Below are 24,463 nucleotides of genomic sequence, written 5' to 3'. Positions count from 1 at the left end.
AAATACAGTAATTGAAAGCACATTTCTCATTTATAAAACAAACTACGGCTATAACGTTCAGTAAGGTTTTTGCCTTTGCCAACAAATATCATACATGAACTTTCTGTGTTCATTTTAAATGTAATGATTTCAGTATTACTTTACAGATGAAGCAAGTTGAAACAGTTATTCGGAAATTGTGGTTTACTTTATCAGACAATACAGTAATCCATCGTTTATCGCAGTCAATGGGGACTGGATCCTCCCCGTTGACGTCATGCGTCCATACTTCAAGGTGATCCTAATAAAACCGGAAAACAAATAACAGATGGATGATCGGAATCCAGTGTTGCTACGGGGCGGAAACTAAAGGAATAATAGTGTTTGGAGCAGTGGTATTTGCTTCACCGTGGTCTAAAGTCTGTGAGGAGTGAGAAACACTCCTGACTCAAACAGACTGACAGCTTTTGAACCTTTGAAACGTGTAAGCAAACATCTTGGCCTCCCGAGCACGGGCAGAACTTTCATTCATAGTAGCTCAAACACATTTTATTAATAATCGACCAGATTTTTTACATGAAGCGGCTCACTATGCGAGGGAGGAAGAGGCTAGAGAAGATGAAGGGGGAATGGTGGCTCCAGAGGGATCAAATGGCCTCTCTTTTCAGCAGCTCGCGAGTGATTCCGTTGTATGAATAGACAAAGAGCAACGCGTTGTTTAGGTTTGTGTGGCCCTCTTGTTTCCTGTCGCACTGACCCCAGACTCTCCCTTCATCTCTCACTCTTCCCCGACACGCCACATGCATGCGGGATGAGTACACAGGAGAGGGAGGGAAGGGGCAGCGGGAAAACAATTATGCTTGGCAGTCATAAATCCATGGGACGTAATTCGCGAGCAATTCACTATTAATTCTTTTGAGTGTTTATAAATGTGCTTAAGTGAAGAGAGGAGCGCTGTTGATGCTTAAATAAATTAGCTTCTAATTGGATTGTAATTCATGAAATTCCCCTGTTGTGTTGATGCAATTAATAGCATATAAAATTGCAAATTAGTCCAAAATGGAAACATGCACTTTACTTGTGTTTATGTGAGGAGTCTTTTACTTTGATAATCATTAATGGTGCTATGACTGCATTAATTATGTTTCTCTCAGGATGAAATGAAACAACAGGACGTAATGGCGAGAGTGTTAAATAGGACGGGTCAAGCTGGCAAATCATGCTGCATACATTCAATTGGAGCCGAGCTGAATGTCATGGCAGATGTACAATGCAGAATTGAAACAATCTTCTGGAGATAAATACAAATGGCTTCTTGGATATACTTCAACTTGGATCGACAGGAAAAACTCCAAGAGAATTGTACAGTTTCTTTCCCATTTCTTACCACAGATGGATACTAGTAAAGTCAAAAAGGGGAAATGAATATGACGACGACCAGAGAATAAATAATAAACAAGTCCCAGCTGCTCAGTGAAATGTGGCAAAGTTTACAATAAATCGACAAAAGTGGAGGGTGTGTTTTTATGGAAACAGACAAGCTGTAATCTCCCAACAAGCTGTTCACTCCTGCTAATGCAGTTATGAGTTTTCAGGACTACAAGTGGCACTTTCTTTCATAGATTGGCTGATATTGCAACTTATACATGAAAAAAAAAAAAAATCACAGACACGAGAGGGCACTATAGACTTAAGCAACAATAACTCATAGTCCTTACACGGACAACTGAGAATGACTAGACACAAATGTCCCTCAAAAGAATCATATTCTGCACTTTAAAAGTTGCAAGTAGTGCAATTTGCAGCTGAAAACCAGAATCTAAACAATTGTCTACAAAGATAAAAAAGGTTTCAAGGTGGGGACAGTTCGACCATGTAACAGATTAATTAAACATCCAAAATTTGGTCCTTTCGTCTTTCAGAAGTGAAAAATGTGGGAGCAGCATAAAATTAAAATGCTGATTTTCTGACTATACTGTCGATGTATTGGAATGTGACAAAACATCATTATTCTGCAGCAATTTCTTCACAAATAGCATTTTGCTTAGGTAATGCATTTGCATATATGTGATTCCTGGTAGGTTACAAGCCTGCAATATGCCGCCACAGCTCAAATATTTCTGCTTTTGCAAATCCACAACATAAGCATTTGCTTATTATCACTCAGAACGGAAGCGATGGAGAAGATAGTATATCTTGTAATACTATATATTTTAATATGTGACACAAGGTTCGACAAACCTCAGGTTCTTCTGATTCTTATTCTCCATCTGTGCCAGCATGCTTTTGTCCAGGTTGGGGGGCAATGTGAAACAGACCGACTTGATTTTGATTGCAGTGGTGGTATTGAGAGATTGCGATGGAGCCGTGTGTGTGCATGGGATGAATAATCAGTGAAGGTAATAGGGGATCAGGACAAAGGAGGATGGAGGCCCTGTGTCAGTGGTCTATCTGTGTGTGCGTGTGTGTGCACGGGGGTTGGAGACGGGCAGTATGAGGCTGCCTGCTGGATGGAGTCCTATGCTGGTGCGAAGCTCTAAGCCTAATGGGGGGCAGAGAAGTTAATTCCACTGTGTTGGAGCTTTATCTCATTTTCATACATATGAACGTGTCGGGCCGAGATCGATTACCACAAACAAATTGAAATGCTTAGAGACCAAAAAGGCCTGCAGAGCGGTGAGCAGGAAAGACGGGGATGGGGGGGATGGGGGGTTGGGGTGACGTGAATCTGGATGCGTCTATGAATTTCTGAATTTACCGATATGGATGGAAAGACGCAAATCACCCTTGCATACTGATTGCCACCTTCCTACACACAGACACTTGCACACACACACACAACTCTTATTATTCAGCTCCATGCATGAAAACAACTCATTCCAGTCAATAATGCCTTCCCTTCAAGAAAAATGGCCGATATGAGGCTAAGAGCAAAATCACAGAGGTGTCTTATTGAGTGATCAGTCCTCGCAAACAATCCCACTTTATTTTTATTCCTCAAAAACACAGCCAATTACTTTCTCGGAATTGCTTTCTCTCTCATTAACCATTTCGTAAAACAAATGATCAAGCGAAACCTTCGACAGTCATACCTTCATTGCTAAGCTCCAAAAAGTTGATCTTTTTAAATCAAAAAGTCAAAAATGCAATATGATGATTGAGGGCAATGTTAGAATATTCACAACTGCTCAAACAAATCTCTCATTACAAACCTCGAAGCCTGAAAAAGCAAAAAAAAAAAAAAACAAAAAACTAATCTTTACTTTATACGATTGATAATCAAATACTGCGTTAATCCATTTTAACTTTCCCTTTCCGAATGATAACAGATTCCTGTCTTGTAATCTGTGAGCAAAAGATTTAAAAGCGACAACGCCTCACCTAACTGTAAAGCCCACACGAATACCTAGTCTGTTTGCATATAAATGCAATGCAAAGGGTAAGCGAGGACACCATTTTTTTTTTCAACCTCTGTCCTGAGGCATTACACATAGCCGAACGCCTTTATTTCTCCTTTTTGCCTTCACCACTTCTCCTCACCGCCCTTTGTAGCCACAACACACTGTGCTCTGTCAGGATGCCCTCACGCTCCACTGCCTGCTGCTGCGGGCAAACCAGACGTCACTCTGCATTTCACTCGACTGCTCGGTAGATGGGTGCGCTTTGGAGATGCGGGGATTCGGAGCACAAAATTGTGCACATGTGCGCGCATATAGTACATGTCCAACCGGGGAGGCAGGGCAAGGACATCAAAGGCTATGCAGGTTTAATTTTGCAGCTTCATATTAAACAATTATGGATAATTATTAACATTTAGAAATAAAAAATAAAGATGACTGGTACTCACCTTTGGGTTTTTGTTCAGCAGCCTGCAGGGGAAAGAGAAATGGACTTGCTTGAAAAAATGCATCAAGCGTGATGTTTAAAAGTAGCATTAGACTCAAACTGATATGAAGCCGGCCCACCCATTGCAGCTTCAATAAGTTACATTCCACATCCCGCAACAGAAAAGGATCTTATCCAAAATGTTCCCACGTCAGAGGCATAAAATTCTCCAAAGCATGAAAAACAAATAGCCAGCTCAAAAGCTTATTGAGTGGATGTGTCATTACTGTTAGGTTTTTCCTCACTGTTCATTCGTTAGACAAAACTGTGAGATGTATCTATTCATAACTTCAACGGGTATGCATGTGAATCACCTTCTTCTGAGCGATGTCCTTCTTGATCTTTTCTTCTTGTTTTTTCTTTTTCTTTTCTTCCATCAAATGGTTCTCGTTCTTTTGCTAGCTTCTCTCAGCTGTAAAAATAAGAATAAGAAGGATTCAAAGACAGAATTCCACTGAGGGGATTTCATTAACTTTGTTGTCTTTATCCCATTTACAATGTACACAAAACAGACGTGTCATTGATCAGTGCATGCATTGCAAACATATTTGTGTAAACTGGAAGCCCCTTCTATTTGATTTTCTTCAAGCCGCAGAAAAAGTACACACCGTGTGTGGGAAAAGGTTTCCATCAACAACATTCCCTTCATATGTAAATTGCGGTTGACAGGTCCAAGGAACATTTCCCTCCCAGTCAGAAACTATAATAGCTCTCCAAAAAAAAAGGAAACAGAGGGCGAAAAGCATGACATAGAAAGACAGATGAAGACGGTGAATAGCAAAAGTGAAAGTCACTGCGGAAGAGGAATCGACAGAAGAAGCAAGGTGGTCGAGTTTTGAGAAGTCTCCAAGCAGAGCAGTGCTAACAATCAAGTGACAGAATAATACACAATACTCGTTGTGTGAGTCAAACTTGCTCCATCGATGGCAATAATATGTTCTATTTCCTTAGCGACAGCGCTGGAAACTATTGGATATATGAACTGGGTCTTGAAGATCGCTCATGTGCATGTGGATATGTTTGTGTACTTGTTCTTACTGTGCTATGGACGCAGAATATTTTGTCATATAAAACTGATGATGCTTCTCTGTAAAATCAATCATCATCATGTGAGATTTATATGATACCTTTGTGAGTGCTTATGAGTTCATCCTAAGCGACTTATCAATGGGACATAAACAGCCTCAGAGGTCTACTGAAATATGAACATTTGGGGGCAAAACACGACTCAAAAAGTGGTACAAGTGCTCTTTCCTCCAAAGCCTACCGCAACAATCACATTCATGATTTATACAATCAGCCAAGTCTATTTAAAATTATGCAAGGCACTAGGGTGAATCCCAGACGAGGTCGTATTGACTTATTTGTGCCAGCAATAGATGTTGAATAGCACGCAGCAGAGTTCAAAGGTCATTCTAATCTCTGGGACAATAGTCAATAGAAAATTAGCAATGCTAATGTTGGCAGATGTTGCACTGAACACAATGGAAGCTCCAAGGGGCAAACAGGGTCATCTTTACAATATTAGGTGCTACCCAACATTGAATTTTCACTATCTTGAATGTGGATGATAAAGAAATACATGGACAAAAATATTGGTAAGTGAGAATGGATGGAAACGTGGTGCTTTCAAAACAATACACATACGATGGCTGTGGTATTTACTTATTCAAAGATGTGGCAGTGAATTTTGATTGTGCTTCCTCATTTGAATCTGCTGGGAATGGCAACCACATCCCGGTTGGCCTATTCCATCGTGATCACATTCATGGTGTCACTAAGAGTTTCACCACCTCTTCATCTGTCCAATCACTACATCTTAAATGAATACTTGAATTGACATACAGTTTTTCCAGCCGCTGTTCGCGCAAACAATATTTTAGTGCACGTGTGAGGGAAAACTGCCGGACTTTATTGCGGGTGTTTTTCTTTTAAATGTGACAGCAGGGACAGTTGGGTTTTTAGCTGACAAAGTAAAAGCCAGTTTAGGCCACCTCACATATCCTTACCTGTCTCTCTGCCTCGCTCTCGGCACTGCTGACACAAGCATCTAATCAGTGGGGAGCCAGTATTTCATACTTCAAATCTAACAAACGAAACACAAATAAAGTGCAACCTCTGAGTTCCAACACAACGGTCAACCTCTGATATAATCACATTTTGAAACAATGGAAAGTGGAAATCAAAATAATCTGCCTTAGGGATAATAGAAAAGAACTTCACGGAAATCCTTGTTTTCCGACTTTGATGTCCCTAAAACGCAAAATTCCTTTCATGCTCAATCTACGGTATTCTCCAGAGGCACGGATTTTAATAGATTAATTGTGGGGTGGCCTTCATGACACTTTACTTCTTAGTTGAGTAAGTGTTATTGAAAGGCTTTTTTTTTTTTAACAAAAAGCCAAAGAATAAGGAATACCAATACCCGGAATCATAATAGGATCCTTTGTTTGATGAGGTTTTGCATGAAATCATTTACAAAAGTGGAAAATTGACTTTAGTAAAATAATCGTTTGTGGAAGCTCTAGTCGACTAATCACCAAGAGTAGTTGCGATTAGTCGACTAATGGGATCATATGTAAACTGTAGCATGTTGCACCAGTAAGCAGCTGCTGTAATATAAATAGCATTAGTTTACATTTTGAATTCTTTAGGGTATGAAGTACACAATTAGATGATACCACATTCAACTTTGCATCTTGTACCAGAATTTCAGAGATTTATAAATGATGGTGCAGCTTAAATAGAAGACAATACTGTAGCCTTAATTTTTTGGGCTATAAGGTTTAGTGAATATTAAATTAGAACCAAAACTATGCAGAGTTGCACTTATATTATGAAATAATCTATAAATACAAAAAGAAATAGTTTGACTCTTCTTGGGCACCAAACCAAGCCTTTTCTTAAATGTAGAAGGTAGTGAATTCAGTGGGGAGTAAATAAGGAAAATATTCTGTGCTAAAGAAAACTAAACAAAAACACTTGTTTTTTTTAATTCATCACTCAGTTTGCAAGGGAGATGCAGTGACATCTTCCATGTCAAACACAGGCATACACTGTTTTGGTTGCTAATAAACGTGATTCTCTGACTAATGCCGCCTTAATCCATAGTAGACGCTACAATATGTTAGCCTACCAAAATGGACAATGCGTCAGTGTTACAAAGTTACGCCAAACCCAAACCGTAGCTTCTGTGTGTTAACTACAGCTAACTTCCAGACACGACTGAACGTGTCAGAGATGAAATCGGGCATTAGTCACAGAGCATTTCCTTTCTAGATGACAGAGCACCCCAGTCGTCCTGCCATGAAAGTGAGGTTTGCATCCTATATATTTTGGTTCTACTTATAAATATATTTGAATGAATTTCTATTTTGATGTCCCCCTGTATAATTGCAACCACAGTTATCTTTTGACTCTAGTTCCAGCGAAACTAACAGAATAAATGGCCATCATGGGAGTATGTGGCACAGCTATAGTGAACACAGTACAGCAAAGTCAACAGTCTGTAGCCAAAGATGAAGCCACAGAGACACACAGTCAAGCCCAGAACGAGGGAAAGCTTGACACAGAGAAATGGCAGGGAGGCGGTGTGTCTTGTGCCTGCCTTTCTGTCAGGGATTCTGCCAAAAGGGAGCGGGTGAGGGGTAGGAGAAATAGAGGTAGGCGGATGAGAGGATGGGGAAAAAAACAGGCGGAAGATGAAAGCAGACACAGAACAACACCAATTAAGAACGACAGCCGCCGGAGAACCAGACAGGGTGAAAAGGGAGAGCTGAGGCTGGAAATGGAAACGACAGGAAAGAGAATCCTCGCTGGATATAGTGAACTGAAAGAAAAAAAAAGTGACGCAAGCATGATGGAGGCTGGCAGACAAGGGGAGAGAGCAGGAGAAGAGGCGGGGGTGGGAGGCATAGAAATAACCATGTGCCTTGATTACTAATATTCATAGGAAGGCGGTAAGAAGAGTGAGAGGGTGCACAGATGATAGAAACCTAAAGACCTGCACTGCTGAAGACAAAGACAAATTAAAAAGGCGAAGACACTGCAGGAAAGACACAAAAGCTAAACACGGAGAGGTCTCAAGATGGCGGAGTGAATGGCCGTGTGGTTGGCTAGCGGCTCCAAGTTGGTTAAGAAAAGTTGCTTAATGCACATGACTCGATAGCTTAAAGGCAAAAAAATGAACAAGATAAAGAAAAAAAAGAACAAGAAGAAAGAAATGGGAAAAATACAAACTGGAGACTGAACAAGTTGATGACGTAGACGGTTGGGAAAGAGCGGAAACGGCGAACTTCATGGAGGAACTTAAAGCTGTGCATTTTGCCAATGAAGAAAAAAATAAAATAACCTAGAAAGGAGTTCCGAGAAGACCTGGTCACATTCCGAATGGAGCTGAAGAGATCAACACAATGTGCAAAGAAATGGATCGGAAAAGCTCCACAAATAAGAAAGCGCTACAGGCCCAAGCAGCTAACAAGAAAGCAGCACAGGTACGTCTAGCTGAAGTGGAGAAGTAGCAGGCGGATGTTGGAGCAGTCACACCAGCTTCAAGAGAAACTAACCAATTTATGAGGCAGGTCGTAGAGGAATAATATACATATTTACGGACCCCAGAAGATGCGAAAATCGACTTTATTTCGGTTGGCGACTATGTGGCACAACTGCGCAAAACGTCACTCGAATCATCTGAAAGCAGCGCTGTCATCGAGCCCTGTTGAAAAAGCCTGGCTCAGAGGAGACTACGAGATCTATTGTCGCCAACTTCCTTTCTTTCAAAATCAAAGAAATTATTTTACAAAAGGTATGGAACAAAAAAAGGAGAGGGTAAAAGATAGGAGATAAGTTTTCAACCATGGTTACGCAACCGAAGTCCTTTAAAAACGAAAGACTTATACAAATATCAAAAGAAGATTAAAACAGGAAGGAATTTGATTTCAGACCCCACTCGCAAAAATGCGAATACATTGGCCGGATGGTGTGAACACGTGAGGTATAAGGCTGGGGAAAAAAAAAACTCTGAATAATTCAGGTAAACTGTTAATTTCTGATATTAATAGAAAATAAGAAAGGAGGAGCAAATATAGGGAGCCATTTCATATTTCTTTACACTTGATATGTGATTTATTTGAACGGAAAGTGATCTTAAGTGCCTGGGGCAAATGCATCCGACTGGGAGAGAGAGAGGTTAATTGGGTGGTCTAGGAAGGATAAGTCTAGAGCTAGTGGATAGTCCAGTGTTAGGTCTAAGGAGAGACCCTCATGCCAGAGGATTCCCGTTCCATACAGTGTCAGGGGCACCGGGTTACGTGGGGAACACAAACAGGGTTTGAAACGCACCCTGTATTTCTTTCGGTGAAGTGGACTCAACGTTACTCTGAGATGCAATGAAGGAGGTCATCAGGGGTAAACTAATTGCAGAGGCAGCACGGATAAAAAAATAATAAATTGGAGTCATACAGGAAATACATTGAAAAATTAAGGGTACTAGAAAAATTATTTCATGATAAAAAAAAAGACAATTATTTACATGAAGATGAAATAGGACCAAGGGACACCAAATTATTCAAGAGAAACATAAGAAAACAGCAAGCTGTTAATAGCATTAATAAAATAAAAGATACACACAGGAATTATTGCGCACTCCCGAGGAGATTGGAAATGTATTTCGGGAGTATTACAGTAAATTGTACAACCGACCTATTTAAGCAGGAGAAGTAAAGATGGCGGAATTTTTTAGATCAGTGGATTTGCCTTTACTCGGCTCATCCCGAAATAGGAAATTAACAGTTTAACAGAAATGAACAGAGATTACAGAAAAAAAAATGTGAAGGGGGTAATTATGAAATAAAGAGTCCCGGGAGTGACGGATACAGCGCAGAAAGTTATATAGCATTCAGGAAAGAACTAATACCCTTACTTTTGGCATCATTCAATTGGACTCTTAAGGAAAATAAAATGTACCTCAGACACCCGGCGGAATCTCTACGAACATTAACGAAACAAATTGAAACATAGAGCCACCTTTCTGGAGATGAGATTAATATACATTTCAACTAGAATCAAGAAACCATAAATTATTTAGGGGTCTACATCACCAAAAATGTAACAGCTCTCTACAGAGTGAATTATGATATTATTCATTCAAAAAGACATAGAGAGATGGGCCACTTTAATCAACCACTAGCTTACAATCATGGAGGGATTTTTCATGGAAGAACCCGGTAAGATTTTTGGTAACCCCAAAAATTAAGAACAGATATTCAAAAACTAATCTCTCATGCAGGCCATGCTCACGATTTATGGAAATGTCATAAGATAACACCTTTTTGGGAACAAATACACACTGTAATGAAAAATGTATTGAAGTATTTTGTCTCTTTTAACTGCAAGATGTACATGAATGACTTCAGCGTAGGATTGATAATTCATGGGGATAAATATCTAGCGAATATACTGGCAAGTAAAAAAAGCCACAACTAGAAACTTGTGTAATGTGGAACCACCTAATCCAGATCAATGGATGACAGTTGTGGAGGAGTTCCGAATGATGATAATGACTTTTTGTATGAGACTGCAGGGTACTCGAGGAGACTGGAAACAGGAAAAATTTATTATTTTCAAGAACTTTGCGGCAAATAACAATTGACAAAAGAAAGAAGAGGAAGGCAAACTGAAAAATGTTAGAAATATAAATCCCCTGTTCTTGCCTCGATTGTTTGGTGTGTGTGTGTGCGCGTGTGTTTTTCCCCTTTCTTTACATGCTGTTAAGACTATATTTTGGGATGTGTTAAAGGAAAATAAAAATTAAAGTTATAAAAATGAAATAAATAAGCCTAATGCATTTTGAATGGCACCAATCACAAAACAGGAGATAACGACGACAGAGGAGTCAAGCAATATGAGCCACCATTACTAGACTTTGTGGCAAACCTCCTCGGCACCACTGTTAGCTTTTAGCCAAGCCAGACATTCTTGTGGTTGACAAAAAAGCCACAGGACTTTTATGAAAGAAACAAGGACAGGAGCTGTGCGTACCTGTGGGATTATCTTACAATGGCAACCTCCGACGTTAAACACATACTGTGGTCGGACACAGAGTGAAAAGTTGTTCTAATTCCAAAACAATATTTTTATTTGTATAGAAAAGAGGTGAAGGGATTTAATTTGTCCAGGCTTGGACTGAAGATACGATACCATTTTGGGATGTTCGACTTTACATCGACACTCTCTGGAGTAATGTACGAGTGGAATCATTAAATTGAACATGATGATCACTGCGTGGAAAAAAGCAAGCCTGTAAATTCAACAAGCAAGGCTGTTGTTGTTTGTGAGCATTCTGCACATAGCAAGTTCGCCTTAACCAGATGTGTCAAAGTATTAAACGTGCTTTATTGCCACGAGACCGGACTTGATCAATGGATGCTGGGATTTGTTGACGTGGCTGAAGGTGGGCGGATGGTTGTGATGAGGGAAAGGATAAAGTCCAACTCCGATGTAGAGAGAGAATGTCGATGCTATAAATAACGGCTTTTGAGGTTCGCTGGGGAAGCAGCCAAGTTGACATGAAACTTTTAACGCGGCGGCAGCTCATTAAGTGAGAAAACATCTCGCGACCGAGCAGGACGACTGCTGCTGCGGCTGCTAAAGATGACAGAAAGGAAGGAGGTGTCAAGCCATTTTACATATTTGTCTTTTCGGATTGATTTGTTTGCAGGATTGGGCATATACAGCATATTTCACATCGTTGCCTATAAAAAGCAAAGGTTAGAATTTTTAAGACATAAAAACTGTTGATTGGATGTGCAAAGAATTCTTTAGATGTCAGCGCTGTAATGAGCAGATTGTTGAAAACTGCTGGGCGCGGGAGTTGTGCCGTAGCTTAAGATATCGCTTGACTAATTGTTGTTCTTCAGCCAAGCAGTCTTAAGTGACTCTGAATCAGTACGGCAAAATAATTGGCTTTACATTGATCCGTGTGCATGAATTTATTATTCATTCACACTCAACGTGTATGTTTTATGATTGGCACTCCATTCCAAGTAAATACAAAAAAATGGTTTTAGTTTATACAATATTTTGTGCATGAATTAACTTATGAGGCTGAACGTAACGTGAGATTGTCACAATAACTCGGTCTAAATATGACAAACACAAACAGGATGCATGCCAAGACAAATGAGATAATCAGCTGAGACAGACTTATCAATGTTACTTTGACACGGCATTCTGACACTCTACACACCAAAATGTCAACTGTCTGGCAATTCACAAGTTGACAACGATGTGAGCAATAATCAAAAGCCTAAACAAGTGGACAGAAGACATTCTGTTTCACTTGTGACAAAAGCATGTCAATTCAATTGAGCTGGCCGTATTACTGGAAACTTTTTGTTGAGCAACCCATTGTAAACTGGACAAACAATTGGAGGGTGACAGGATTTTGGAGCCGATGACCGGATAGAGAGTTTAAAAAAAATATATGAAATTACACCTAATCACCGAAATATCTGCAGACCTGATCCAGCCGATCACATCTGTGTCAAGTCTTAGTTGCATTATAGCTGCGCTCGTTTGTTGAAGAAAAAAAAAAACATTTTTCTCCCTGTTCTTCCTTCGAGCATGCCAGAGATTGTTAAACCTAGGCAATAATTCTTGAGAATACTTCATATTCCATAAACAGTGCAAAAGTATACACTGTGATTGGTGATTGCGTTTTTTAAACTCTGTAATCAGCCCCAAGACTCCTGATTGTGTAAATTCTGATCTACAACCATGCATTTTCATTTCACTTCATTAATATTGGCAAAAAGACAAAACAAAGACCTACAGACTTAATTCTAATCCCAGTATAAGAACAGGTGGCGTATGCCAGTGCTATTTACATGGCCTTAACCAAGAGCTTTGAATGAGCTGTGGGGCTCAAGCCCTGTTACATAATGAGCAAGGCTGTCTAATGTTCGTTTGGGAATGAAGACGGGAACTGGATGTCCCACGTATCCCCCAGTCAGGATTCTTCCATGTGATGTCATGCTCCTTCCCACCATGTCTCCAATTAGCCAACACGAAAGAGAGGGAGGGGACGGGGCCCCAAATAAAGCTCCGCAGACTGAACATTCCCCTGGAGCTGTGCCAAGACTCACAAGCATCAGCTCGCCAGGTCCCAGGCGCCTCCCCTCACCCCACTCCATCTCCCTGCTTCAATACTGACCTGGCTTACCCCTGCTGGGCCCCTTAAGACAGCCCCCATCTATTGGCATGTATGCTGGGCAAGAAGGAGGCAAAAGAATAATAATAAAATAAAAAGTTAAATATTCAAACCCAAAAAAGTTATGTTCAGGCTTTGGTGTCTTATTTTTAGAAATATTTTGAACAGGTTGAAGGAATTGCTTTGAGTGTCCTGAACTCATGTTTTGATGACAATAGGCAGAATTGTCATCGAAGATGACTGTGTAGCACAACAAAGTCCATATATACTCCTCAATTATTATATCTACATCAAATTCAACAGACAGGCATCTATTTATTCTGCCCCCCTACACTTTAAAATAGCCATTAACTATTTGGACGATGAGGTTAATGGCTTTTGACAGCCACAAATTCAATCCAGCTGATTCTGCTGTCAATGACCCCCCCCCCTTCCTCAGACAAGAGCAGCACCCTGTGGTGGTGTAAAGTGTATCTATCAGTTCTGTGCCAGTTGTTTCAAAGCCTTCATAATAATGGGCTTGATAACCACCACGGGCAGGCCTGGTATAAGGTCAATGACGGGGGGAAAGGGGATAGACAACATAAGCCACTTTTCTGAAAGCAGGACTAAGTGGGACTTAGTGGAGCCAACAGAAATGTTTGAAAGCACTTTTTGTTCGTTGGACTATAGCGCCTCTTAGGTAACTGGTTGGAGACTTGGCCAAAAATTTACAACATAAGAGTTGTGGGATAGTGTGACACGCAACAATAAAGTCCACTTCAGCTTCCAGATTTGTGATGGGTACAACCTGAGGACTACAAGGGGTGCATTGTATTATCAGTAAAAGGTCAGACAAAAGAAAACAAACCTTGGATATTATTTGCAGCAAATTACTCAGATTTGCACTGATAAGACACAGCAGATGGAATGGATTTGTCCTTGAGGTAGTGAAAATATGTCCAAATAGCCTTCAGCACTAGTATGCATCCAAGAAGAAAAAAAATCTGAAGTATACACAACTGTGAATGATCTCATTTTTAACTCAAATGTGTTAAAGTGTGCTTTAACATGCTGCAGTAGATTAATTAAGGTTCTGTTGCTCTATATTTGACAAACTCCGAGATCTTAGGAAAAAAAAAACATTTAAGCCTTTGCACCGAGTCAATTTGTCTGAGGATTCACTTGTTAGAAATTAAGCGTCGGATGGGAACCGAGTGACTACTGTTGGTGGGAATACTCCATACAGTATTTCATTCCCAGGGCCACTAAACTTAATAAAAATAACCCAGCTTGATTCCACTCATCATGTCGCGAAGCAATGAAGACAAAATGTCATGGACTTCTCTGTTGCAACCAGCGGAGGTGTTGACAATAGTACTAGTAGACCTTTATATCTGTACCCAACCTTTCAATAATGCAGTTTTACAAATTAGTTTATCCCATTCATTTTTGGAAAAATCTATAGAATATCCATTTTTTTATCCAAGCCATTATCCTCATGAGGGACGGGGGGCATGCTGGAGCCTATCCCAGCTGTCTTCGGGCAATCGCACGGCACACACAGACAAACAAACATTCACACACACAACCATAGCTAGGGACAATTCAAAGTGTTCAATTAACCGACCAAGCATGTTTTTGGGACGTGGGAGATAACCAGAGGATCCAGAGAAAAGGCACCGGGAGACCATTCAATCTCCACAAAGAAAAGCCGGAGCCTGGGATCAAACCCCGCACCTCTGAACTGTGAGGTGGATGTGCTAAACAATCCACCATCGTGCTGACATAATCTATAGCACAATCTAGTCTAAATGCATTTGATAGCTGCCGCACGAGTACATGATGACGCAATGGATGAGGTCCATTCAAGCAGACCTCTGCTTTTGAACAACTCCTCCAGACAGCATTAGCAACACGAAACAGGCACTGGAGTTCAGAACATTTAAATGACAAATGCCATTAACTAGAATAGACAATCAGAATATGAGAGTGAAAAACAATATAGAGGAAAATAATGCATTAAATGTGCATCAAGTTTTACAAAGACAATGGTTTCCTTCATCACATTTTGCACCACTCAATCTCATCAAGAATGACAAAAAATAGGAAACAGGCACACCATAACGGCGCCATAAATATCCAGTGGCAGCCAAAGCCACTAAAGTTGAACTGCAATCATTTATCATAAAGGTAGAAGGATTTTCTCCAACTGGGTGACTCGCTCAAGTCGACGTTACATAGGCTTGAAAACCCGATTCTGAGGGATTTACGGCAGACTCCCTCTTCTTAACAAGCGTAAGCTCCATCGCCTCCCCCTATTCTCTAGTTTATGGGCAGCAGAGGGCCCCTGCAACATCTTTTCACAGCCACACTTTTATTTGCTGCACGTCAGCCTTTGGGAGCGACAGGTGGGTGTCTAGGAGGGAGGACACTTGACCCTCTGGAAGAAAAAAAAAGTTGTGTGTGTGTGTGCGTCTGTGAGACAGCTGGGTGTTTCAGGGCATGCGGGAGGCACCTCATGACCTGATTAGCAACCGCAGGGCATTAACCAACTGCCAGGACCTTGAGGTTGGCCCAAAAAATGCTTGTACACGCCAGTAAAACAGCATTGAAGCAGGAGAAACATTCCATCTGTACACATGTGTTCTCGCTTCTCACCAATTTTCTCATTTCAACGCAGCACTGGTGTGTGGCGATTGAGATAAGACAGTTCTGACAGAAGATGACAGAGGGAGGAGATGGGGGGGTTGAAATTGAACAGGAAATTATGTACTTCAATTAAGACACGCCGAAGAGATATTAAAAGCTGTACTTGGGCGCCTGGGGATGCAGGAAAGGGGGGTTTCAATGCAATAGAAGGTGACAGTTCAATCAGTATCTGGAGTTGAGTTGGAGGAATAGAGGATGGGCGACAGGATGGTTACATTTAATAATGTACTTGGAATTAGTGTGGGGGAATGTACAAGAATCATGATGTACCACAACTACGTAAACCACAGGCAGATTACACAATTTTAAAAAAAAATGCATTTTGTATTTAACACGAAGGCTGCCATCATGTTTCATTCCCACGGAAAGTACTCCCCCAAAACAGCATTTAACCCTTTGTACAAATGCAAGTAAAGTAATGCTGTGTGAAAGAAACCATTCACATGTGCAGAATGTTCTCAGTCCCGCTCAACCAATCACAGAAGAGCTGTGATATAACACTAAAGTTTCACGTCCAGTCCCACAGTACATAAATGTATAATATATTCAATTAAATGTAGCTGCACACAATACTACAACAAACATTTAGAATCAAATCGTTTGGCATTTCTGCTGCAATCCCTGTTGACGCCAACAATTCGAATCGGAAGCGTACACAATAACGTAATGCACAACAACATCTCTACGGGTTGATAATTATATGAGGACTTAAAAAAGAACGTGATGGGGAGATGGTGAATATTAACTCACCTTGCGTTAAGCACGGCTTTGGCAGCTTGTAATCAAACACCGGTGTCCTTCCAAAGTTACCCGTAAAGCGATGGAGCAGATTCAGTCAAGACTTGGCAGCTTCGCCGGCGGCCGCCGTAGCAGCTTAGTGACAGGATAGCGAGGTAAACAACGCCCCCTCCTCAGCCACAGATACAAAATTACAATTTTGTACTGTGTAGTTTCAGTGAAACATAAAAAAAAAATCTGCACGAAATATAAACGCTAAAACGCTTATGCGATATAGTGTAAGGGGCGGGGAAGAGGAGGAAGCGTAGGCATCAACAACAAAAACGATACGAATAAGAATGACCTTTAACAAGGCAGCTAAATTGTTGCGGATAATATTAGCCTCTAGAAGTTGAGCCTCGATTTAAAAAAGAAAAAGAAAGAATGGCGCAGTTTTTTTGTCCGAGCTAGTCGACAGCCGTCCGAAAGCCAGCCGGCCAACTTGGTTTAAAGTGCAAAAAAAAAAAAGAACTGTTTTGTTTTTAGGTGACCAGCGGGACGACTTGTGACGCGCCGGCTACCACGAATGCAAAGTGAGAAGCAACTCCGGGAAAATACATTCTGCGAGGGTCCAGACGGCGCAGAGCACGGTCATGGTAGGCGGATCAGTGAGCTCTCAGCGTCAGTGGTCTCGCAGCCATTTTGTTGAGACTAGCAAACACCGCAGTGTCGCTTCTCTCCTCCTCCCCCGGAGAGCAGACTGACCAGGAAGCAGCTCTGTAAACGTCACTCAAGGCCAGCCAATCGGAAGATGCGACGAAACTCCGCCTCCGCCATAAAGCAGACACCAAGCAGTGTTTGAATGCATTTGTGATTTATATCCATATACTGGATATGAACACTAGAGTAAATCCAGATTGTCTGGTTTGCTCTTTCTTCTTTTTTTCCCCGTAATACTATAGAACAGATATAATAAAATCCATATTTTCCATTCATCTATACACTTTTCATTGACCTAAAGTCACATATGCACTGGTCATTTTCAAATGCTTCAAGTGAGTCGTATGGTGCATTTACTCCCGTACTTCTATGAAAAAAATTCTTTACAATAATATGATGTGTGTGCCCCCACTAATCTAAACACGGCATTCTGATGAATATTTTGTTTATGGAATGTGAATTAAACGGCAAACTCCAACCGTTTTTATGAATCTCAGGAGTGGCCCTTCAGCTACTTGTTGTCAAGTGTCTACTGAAAATTATAGGTACTCAGGGCTCAGGTAAGAACCAATCACAACTCACCTGTTGTCTGAGTTTGATGATGGGACGTTTGCAAGCTGTGCTGTGATTGGTTATCGCTAATAATGATAATAATAATAACGCGGGTCTTTATCAACACCGCTTATCCTGTACTGGGTTGCAGGGAGTGCTGGAGCTTATCCAAACTGAGTTCAGGCAAAAGGTGGACTATACCCTGAACTGATTGCCAGCCAGTCGCAGGGCACACATAGACACGTCACTGATCAAATGAATGTGGGAGGAAACCGGCGTACCCGGAAAAGACCCACACAGTCACTGGGAGAACATATACAAACTCCACACAAGAAGGGTGGAGCCTGGGATCAAACCCTGCACCTCTGAACTGTGAGGCAGACATGCTGACCAGTTGTGCACCGTGCTGCCTCATGCATTCATTATGCTATAGTTAATGTTTATCATCTTTTCTTGGGGAACATTTTTCATGTTTTTTTTTCCAATGCATTTTCGCTATGTAAATGCAATTTGACACTTTACATTGCTTTTGACAACGGCGTATGAAAGCGTTTGAGTAGTGTGTGTGAGAGCAAATCCTGAATTATTGTGTATGAGCAAAAACATTTCAGTATTGTGTGCAAAAGCTTTTGAGTAGTAAGTGTGAGTGGTACCGGTAATCCTGAATTATGTCCCCAACACCCCCTCATACATCTGCACATCCATCTCACCTTTAATTTCATTTGCATGGAATGGTGGCAAGGTGTCATAGCTTAGATAAAAATAATACCAATGTAATATTGGTCTGTATTTCATCAGATACAGTCAAACCTGTAATATTTCCCAAGATACTTATCATGCTGTGAAAATTCCATATATTAGTGCCACTATTGCTAACACTGGTTTTACATCTAACACTTTTGTCTTGATAAACCCTCATTTATCATCACAACAAGCTATTAATGATTGAAAAATGAATACAGTGCACTTAGATTTGTCAGGTGTCCTGAAACACACCCTGAAGAATGAATGCTAATGGGTCTCTTTGTTAGCATGATGTCTAAAGAGGCAAATGCTTGCGAAAACCTTTTCACCACCTTTTGATGTCAAATTATATGTCAGTGTAAGTAACCACACAATACATTGCCATTAGTAGGAGTTTTAAATTTTGGGATTTATATTCTTGAAATATTTCAAGAAGGCTACTCATCCTGTATGGGTTATTTTTAAAGAATGATATGACTTGTAATATTTTCAAAGCTTTTAAGTGAGTAATGGATCATGTGGTAATAATTATCAAATACAATTAATTGCGTTTAAGTGTGAATAAATGTGATATTCCTCACTGCTATATTTCGACAAATATTGGCCAGAGGCATTTATTTACTCAGCTGCAAATAGATTTTCTGTGCTCTATATGATTATTATAATATATTTCAGATTACAGATGAAAAGGAGTTTAAAACAAAATCAAGAATTAATTAGGTGCGAACTCCCCAGTCCTCAGCCATTTATATCTGAACAATAGTGTCTGGGAACTGATATAGTAACACTTAATACCTGTTTCTTTTTCTAATGGGAAGAGTGCATCTGTTTGAGGAAGGCACTCGGAGCCTAATTGCGGGTGACCACTTTTGTGACGTTTCATGTGAAACTGTTCTAAATAGCAGCAGTTTGACTGCTTCATCCACAACTTCATTTAGAAGATTCAACCACCTTTTCATTTAGTTCCTTGATCCAAGCCGACCTTTGTCAAGAATGTCTTGATCAGGTGCTCTACAGAGACACGGGGCCATAATTCCTGCCTATTCACGACATGATGGATGAGGTCGCCCTTCTGCCCCCACGATCGCGTCGGCACACATCCTAAAGAAAGAAAACGTGGCCCCTGTCCATTCTCTACGCTTCTTTCTCATGGAAATGACTGCTCGGCGTGCAGACTACACACGCACACACACACCCCCACCCACACACACACACAGAGTGCAGTGGGAACAGGTCAAGACTGCGCATTACAAAGGGGAAGGCTGACCAGTGAGAACTTGCTTAGAAATGCTGAGGGCTCCTACACATCACTCGTAGAGACTACTAATGAGAAAGCCAGGGGCCCTGGCCAAAAGTTTTTTTTCTTCTCCGTTTCAAGGCAAGATGCCCAAAGCTTTTGAGACAGCCAGCGCCAATAGAATAGAGAAAGCAGATGTTCCACACTCGAGGTTAAAGAAGGGGAGAGAGCAGAGCGGAATGTCATCAGGAAAATAAAAATAAAAATGCCTGGAGGCACATGTCGTGCAGCGTGGATTGTGAACTATGTCAGCCAGTGCAGGAGTTCATTCTGGGGCTTGTACAAACCACTTACAGTCAGTGTCATGCGAGTAAGCTCTCAAAAGCACTTGGAAGTTGCAAGCATCATTCAACGTATTACATGTTGAGTGCACTAATACCACTACTAATTGTTCACGTTCGAAGATGGAAGTCACAGATTTAAAAAAAAAAATCTTGGGAATTAACTAAAATATACAAAGCCAAATTCGAATGACAAGGTACTTTATAAAAAGTAAAAAAAAAAATCTAATTTATTTAGTCTGTTTATTTAACACAACGGCCCACATTCCGTGTTTTTTTTTTCGAGTTTTGTTGAAGAATTTAATGCATTCACAGGTAATGCATCAAGGAAAAGTTGGTGCTGAGGTGTCAGCTGTCCCACACTGCAAAGAAAGGAGGCTGACAGGAAAAGAAAACTACACTCCAAAAGCAGAACTCTGAAGATTCACACATTTAATTATGTACAGGACCTGGTGGGATGTAAATGCAGGTTATCTACAACTCCACGTGTGATTATTTCTACTTTATATTTGTTACAATTGAATCACCACTCTGCCTAAAAATAAAAAGAAAGAAGTGCATTTTTTCAACATATCACTATCTGCTGGATGTGGTGGACCAAGAAAGACAAAAACATAGTAAGTGCATATGAGTGTATATTCACTCTTAGGGATAATGTGCTTGTTTTAGCATGTACGTAGTGTTCGCCCGTCCTCTCTCTATTCAATCCAATTCATTGTTTTATGTGACTCCCGAATATTTCTTTCACTCCTGCCGTTTGCATAATTGCTTTCACATCTAGGCAGGTAGCTGACAGAGGTAAGCCAATGGGAAAAGATCTGCCAGACAAAACAGACAAGTTGTAGGTCGTGCAGCGGAAGCAATCGTTCACGTCTTCCCCTCACAGACAAAGACCTTCCTTTGTTTTCTTCAAGCTTGCTCTCCCGTTCTTTCTTTTTATTCCAAGTCAGCCGCCACAGTCTGCACACTCTCTCACATGCATGCACGTGCGTCCACAAAACCACAGAGTCGCACACCACAAAGATTTTCCGCTGTGGATGAAAATAGCATCCATATATCTATCATTTTGGTCTCATACTGCAGATGCACACCCTCAGTTATGTCTTCAGTGGTTACATGCATATTTAATGCATGTGCTCTGTGGCTACATTTTGTCATTTAAACACATTTCCCACAGGAGGAAGTATCCCTACCCAGAAACATTAATAATCACTCGCGTTCATAAAACATTAGCAGGAAAATTGCACAAAAAGAATCCCGGGAGCCTCCACTGTTATTTGAGTCAAAACGTAATTCACAAAAGGCCAGCTGAAGTTTAGAAACAAAGGACACAGTATATAATACACAGTGTTAAAATAACAAGCACGCATTAAAGCTTTATGACCCGTCGCATACAACGGTTTGAGTAAAATTGAATTCTAAACTGCCATACAAGTGTGAAAAGAAGTTAACCACTGCGCATTGTAACTAATCACATTTATGGACAAGGAACTACAGAGGGAGGCTTTATGAAGGCGAGTCCACCTGCAGGCTTTCATATCTTTTTTGCAAGTCTAAAAAGAAGTTAATGAGACAAATAAATTCATAACAAAAAAATCTGTATTCACAGTTGACTCAAATGAAGGGAGGATTAATGCTTGTGCCTGGGAGGTGAGTCACTTCACATCAAGGCCGACCATGCGCTGTATATTACATTCTTGAATTGTCATCTTAGCCTAATTGTTTCGAGCAGCCAGGATAGAGATGCAAGTGTGGTTTTCCCATTAAGCTACATCGAGTAAGCTCCATTTGCGGTTTTACGGTTATCATCACACTATCCCTTTTTGCCATCACTCCAAACATTCCGGGATGGTCGGTAGCACCAACAATTCCATAAAGAGGCAAAGATAATGAGCCAAAATGCATAGTTAAAGAATTTCACTTCACTCCTGAGTACAAAGGCCCACTCTCAAAGAATCATTTGAGATTTTTATCTTGAATCATAACACGTGATCTAAAAGGTTGCCATCATTTGAATCATCCCTCCCAAGATGGAGCTTTGCAGAATGTGTTTAGTTGTATTTGTCAAGGACTGATGAGCTGGATGCGGCTGTATCTCAGTATTGATTATGAATTCACAACCTTCCTTGGGAGACTGTCCTTAATGCATGTGAGCAATCAAAATGCAGACAGCAAGCTACTGCCGCTTGGCTCAAAGTGACATTTCCACAGGCTGGGCTTGACATATGCAAAAAGGGACAGGGGAGGAGGAAGCTGGTGAAAGCGTTTATACAGTCTCCCTTTTTCTAGATGGATGAAGCTGAGCCTTAGCAACAGAACGAAAGTGCATATCCACGAAGAAGGGATGGGCATAATTTGACTTAAAAAAAAATCTGAAAAATTGCACAATTTTAAAAATATTCATTTAATGGGATGGGAGAATCTGTGAATGTTCTGAATTCTTGTTTTCATGTCAGTGTTGTCTAGCTATCCTTTCCATCACGGTGCACCTCTTTAGACAGTAATCGAGTAGGGACTGAATTCAAGATTCACAATGTTTATTTTTTTTTCAGTGAGCAATGCTATTTCTTTGCTAACCCCCCTATAGTTATATAAAGAATATTAAATATAAAAAAACCAGTTATTTTAAATAATGAATGATAAATACGGAAGGCAAGTGGGGCTATGCATTGTACATAAATTAGAAAAAAAAAATACATTTTAAAAAAAAGGACAGGGTACTTGAGTTTGGCATGTATATTAGTCTAGTTCACAGGTGTCAAACTCTAGGCCCGGGGGCCAGATCTGGCCCGCGACATGATTTTATGTGGCCCACAAAGGGGAAATCATGTGTGTCAACTTCCAGTTTCTAACACATTTATTTCACTTTTAACAACATTGAGATCTGAGATATTGTCGTTCATTTGTTAGCAATACTTTAAAATAAATTGTTGAACAAACAATTACTTCCTGGCTTCTGATTTCAAAACTCGCTAACCCATCAGTTTGTTTCGGTACGCGGTAACGTCATAACGGCCCTCTGAGGGAAACCATATGTATGAACCCGGCTAGTGTAAACGTTCACGTGAGCAGGATTACAAAAGAAGAAATTTCACAGTGTGGTAGACAGATTTTGATGTCAATGTGAAGGACAGTCATTAGTGATGAATTAAGCAATTAGAATGTGAATCCCCTCCATTAGGAAAGACAGCAGAAAAACGTTATGCCTAGTTGCAAGACGTGTGCAGCGCTGAATACTGGCGGATCCTTTTCATTTACTCACATACAGAATAAATATTACATCAGCCCACAACAGAGAAGATGTCATGTCTCCCACCGAAGTACACAATGCATGCAATAACGGTTGAGTTGTTCATAAAAATGCAATACATTACTATTAGATTATGACCTTCACACAAATGCAGTGTAAATGTTTCTAAACCCTTAGTGGAATACCGTGTCTCCAAATGCTGCATATTATATTATATGTGAGGAAGGTGGGTCGGAGGGGGGGGTGGGGTGGGGTTGGGGGGTTAGAATATAAAGTAAACGGCACCGCCAAAGTGGGGTAGGGTGACACACAGTAACTGTGTGTGTGCGTGCATGCCTGGACTTTCAATGGGTGTGTGTTTACTTGTCCATACGAGTGTGTGCAGTGTAGTATAGGACAGCGTTTTGGAGCCGTGGTAATTTCCCCTGAGACAAGCAAGTAGGTAAAGGCCAGCGAGGGAGAGAGGGGAGGATGGAGGGAGGGTGTCAGAGAATAATGAGGACTGATACTGTGGTGTCTTCACCAAAGAGGCCAGCGCAGTCGCTAAATTCAAAGTACACTTGCAAAAATAAAAAACAGCTCAGCAATAATATTACTTTTTGTTTTTTTCATATTCAAAATGCCTTTTCTTGTTCTGTAGCATTTCCGAACATACTCATTTTTAGGGGGGGGGGGTAATCTCTTTATTACAAGTCTCCCTGACCTTGTTTTTTTTTTGCAATTGCCCCACATAAATATTAGCACACATAAAATGGATAATATTTGGAATTATCACCCAAAGAAGCAGGGCTTGGGGAGATCCGTGTGGTTCGTACATCATATTTGTGTGTTTGTGGTTGAGCGCCCTCACTTATTAACCCTCGCCTCACCACACCCACTTTCATTTACAAACTCATTACCATGCTCAAAGACCTACATTTATTTGACGGCGTTTTGGGAACTGACTGCTTAATCAGATTTATTGCACACTTAAGCCTAATTGATTGCCTTTATGGATTCAAATGACTAATTAAGAGCTAACAAGTCTACTTTCTGTTTCATCCATGTGCTAATGACCTATGGAGAATAAAGCTAGTGCAACTGTCAATCACAAAAAAGGTTATTTCACCACATCTTGTTTATTCAAAATTGACGTGTGA

The 24,463-nt window shown here is 40.6% G+C and overlaps 1 protein-coding gene across 2 annotated transcripts in view; it reads right to left on the bottom strand.

The window, feature by feature from the left end:
* tnrc6c2 (trinucleotide repeat containing adaptor 6C2) overlaps positions 1-17,232 on the bottom strand; it is a 44,976-nt gene extending 27,744 nt beyond the window's left edge. Inside the window, exons 1-4 of one of the 2 annotated variants that reach the window (XM_088302740.1) lie at positions 16,514-17,232; positions 5,874-5,950; positions 4,179-4,276; positions 3,827-3,848 (exon numbers count right to left, since the gene is read on the bottom strand). In XM_088302740.1, the coding sequence (XP_088158866.1) occupies positions 3,827-3,848; positions 4,179-4,241 (85 nt within the window). In that variant the 5' untranslated portion in view covers positions 4,242-4,276; positions 5,874-5,950; positions 16,514-17,232. The remainder of the gene's footprint in view (positions 1-3,826; positions 3,849-4,178; positions 4,277-5,873; positions 5,951-16,513) is intronic. The other variant, XM_088302739.1, reaches the window with a different exon arrangement.
* Positions 17,233-24,463: the final 7,231 nt, after the last annotated feature.

This window comes from Idiotropiscis lumnitzeri, chromosome 8, assembly GCF_059441095.1.
Source record: "Idiotropiscis lumnitzeri isolate Australia: NSW breed Sydney's pygmy pipehorse chromosome 8, RoL_Ilum_1.0, whole genome shotgun sequence".
Classification (NCBI taxonomy): Eukaryota; Metazoa; Chordata; class Actinopteri; order Syngnathiformes; family Syngnathidae; genus Idiotropiscis; species Idiotropiscis lumnitzeri.
Note: the sequence above shows the minus strand (reverse complement) of the source record. Positions and strands in the feature narration are given on the sequence as shown.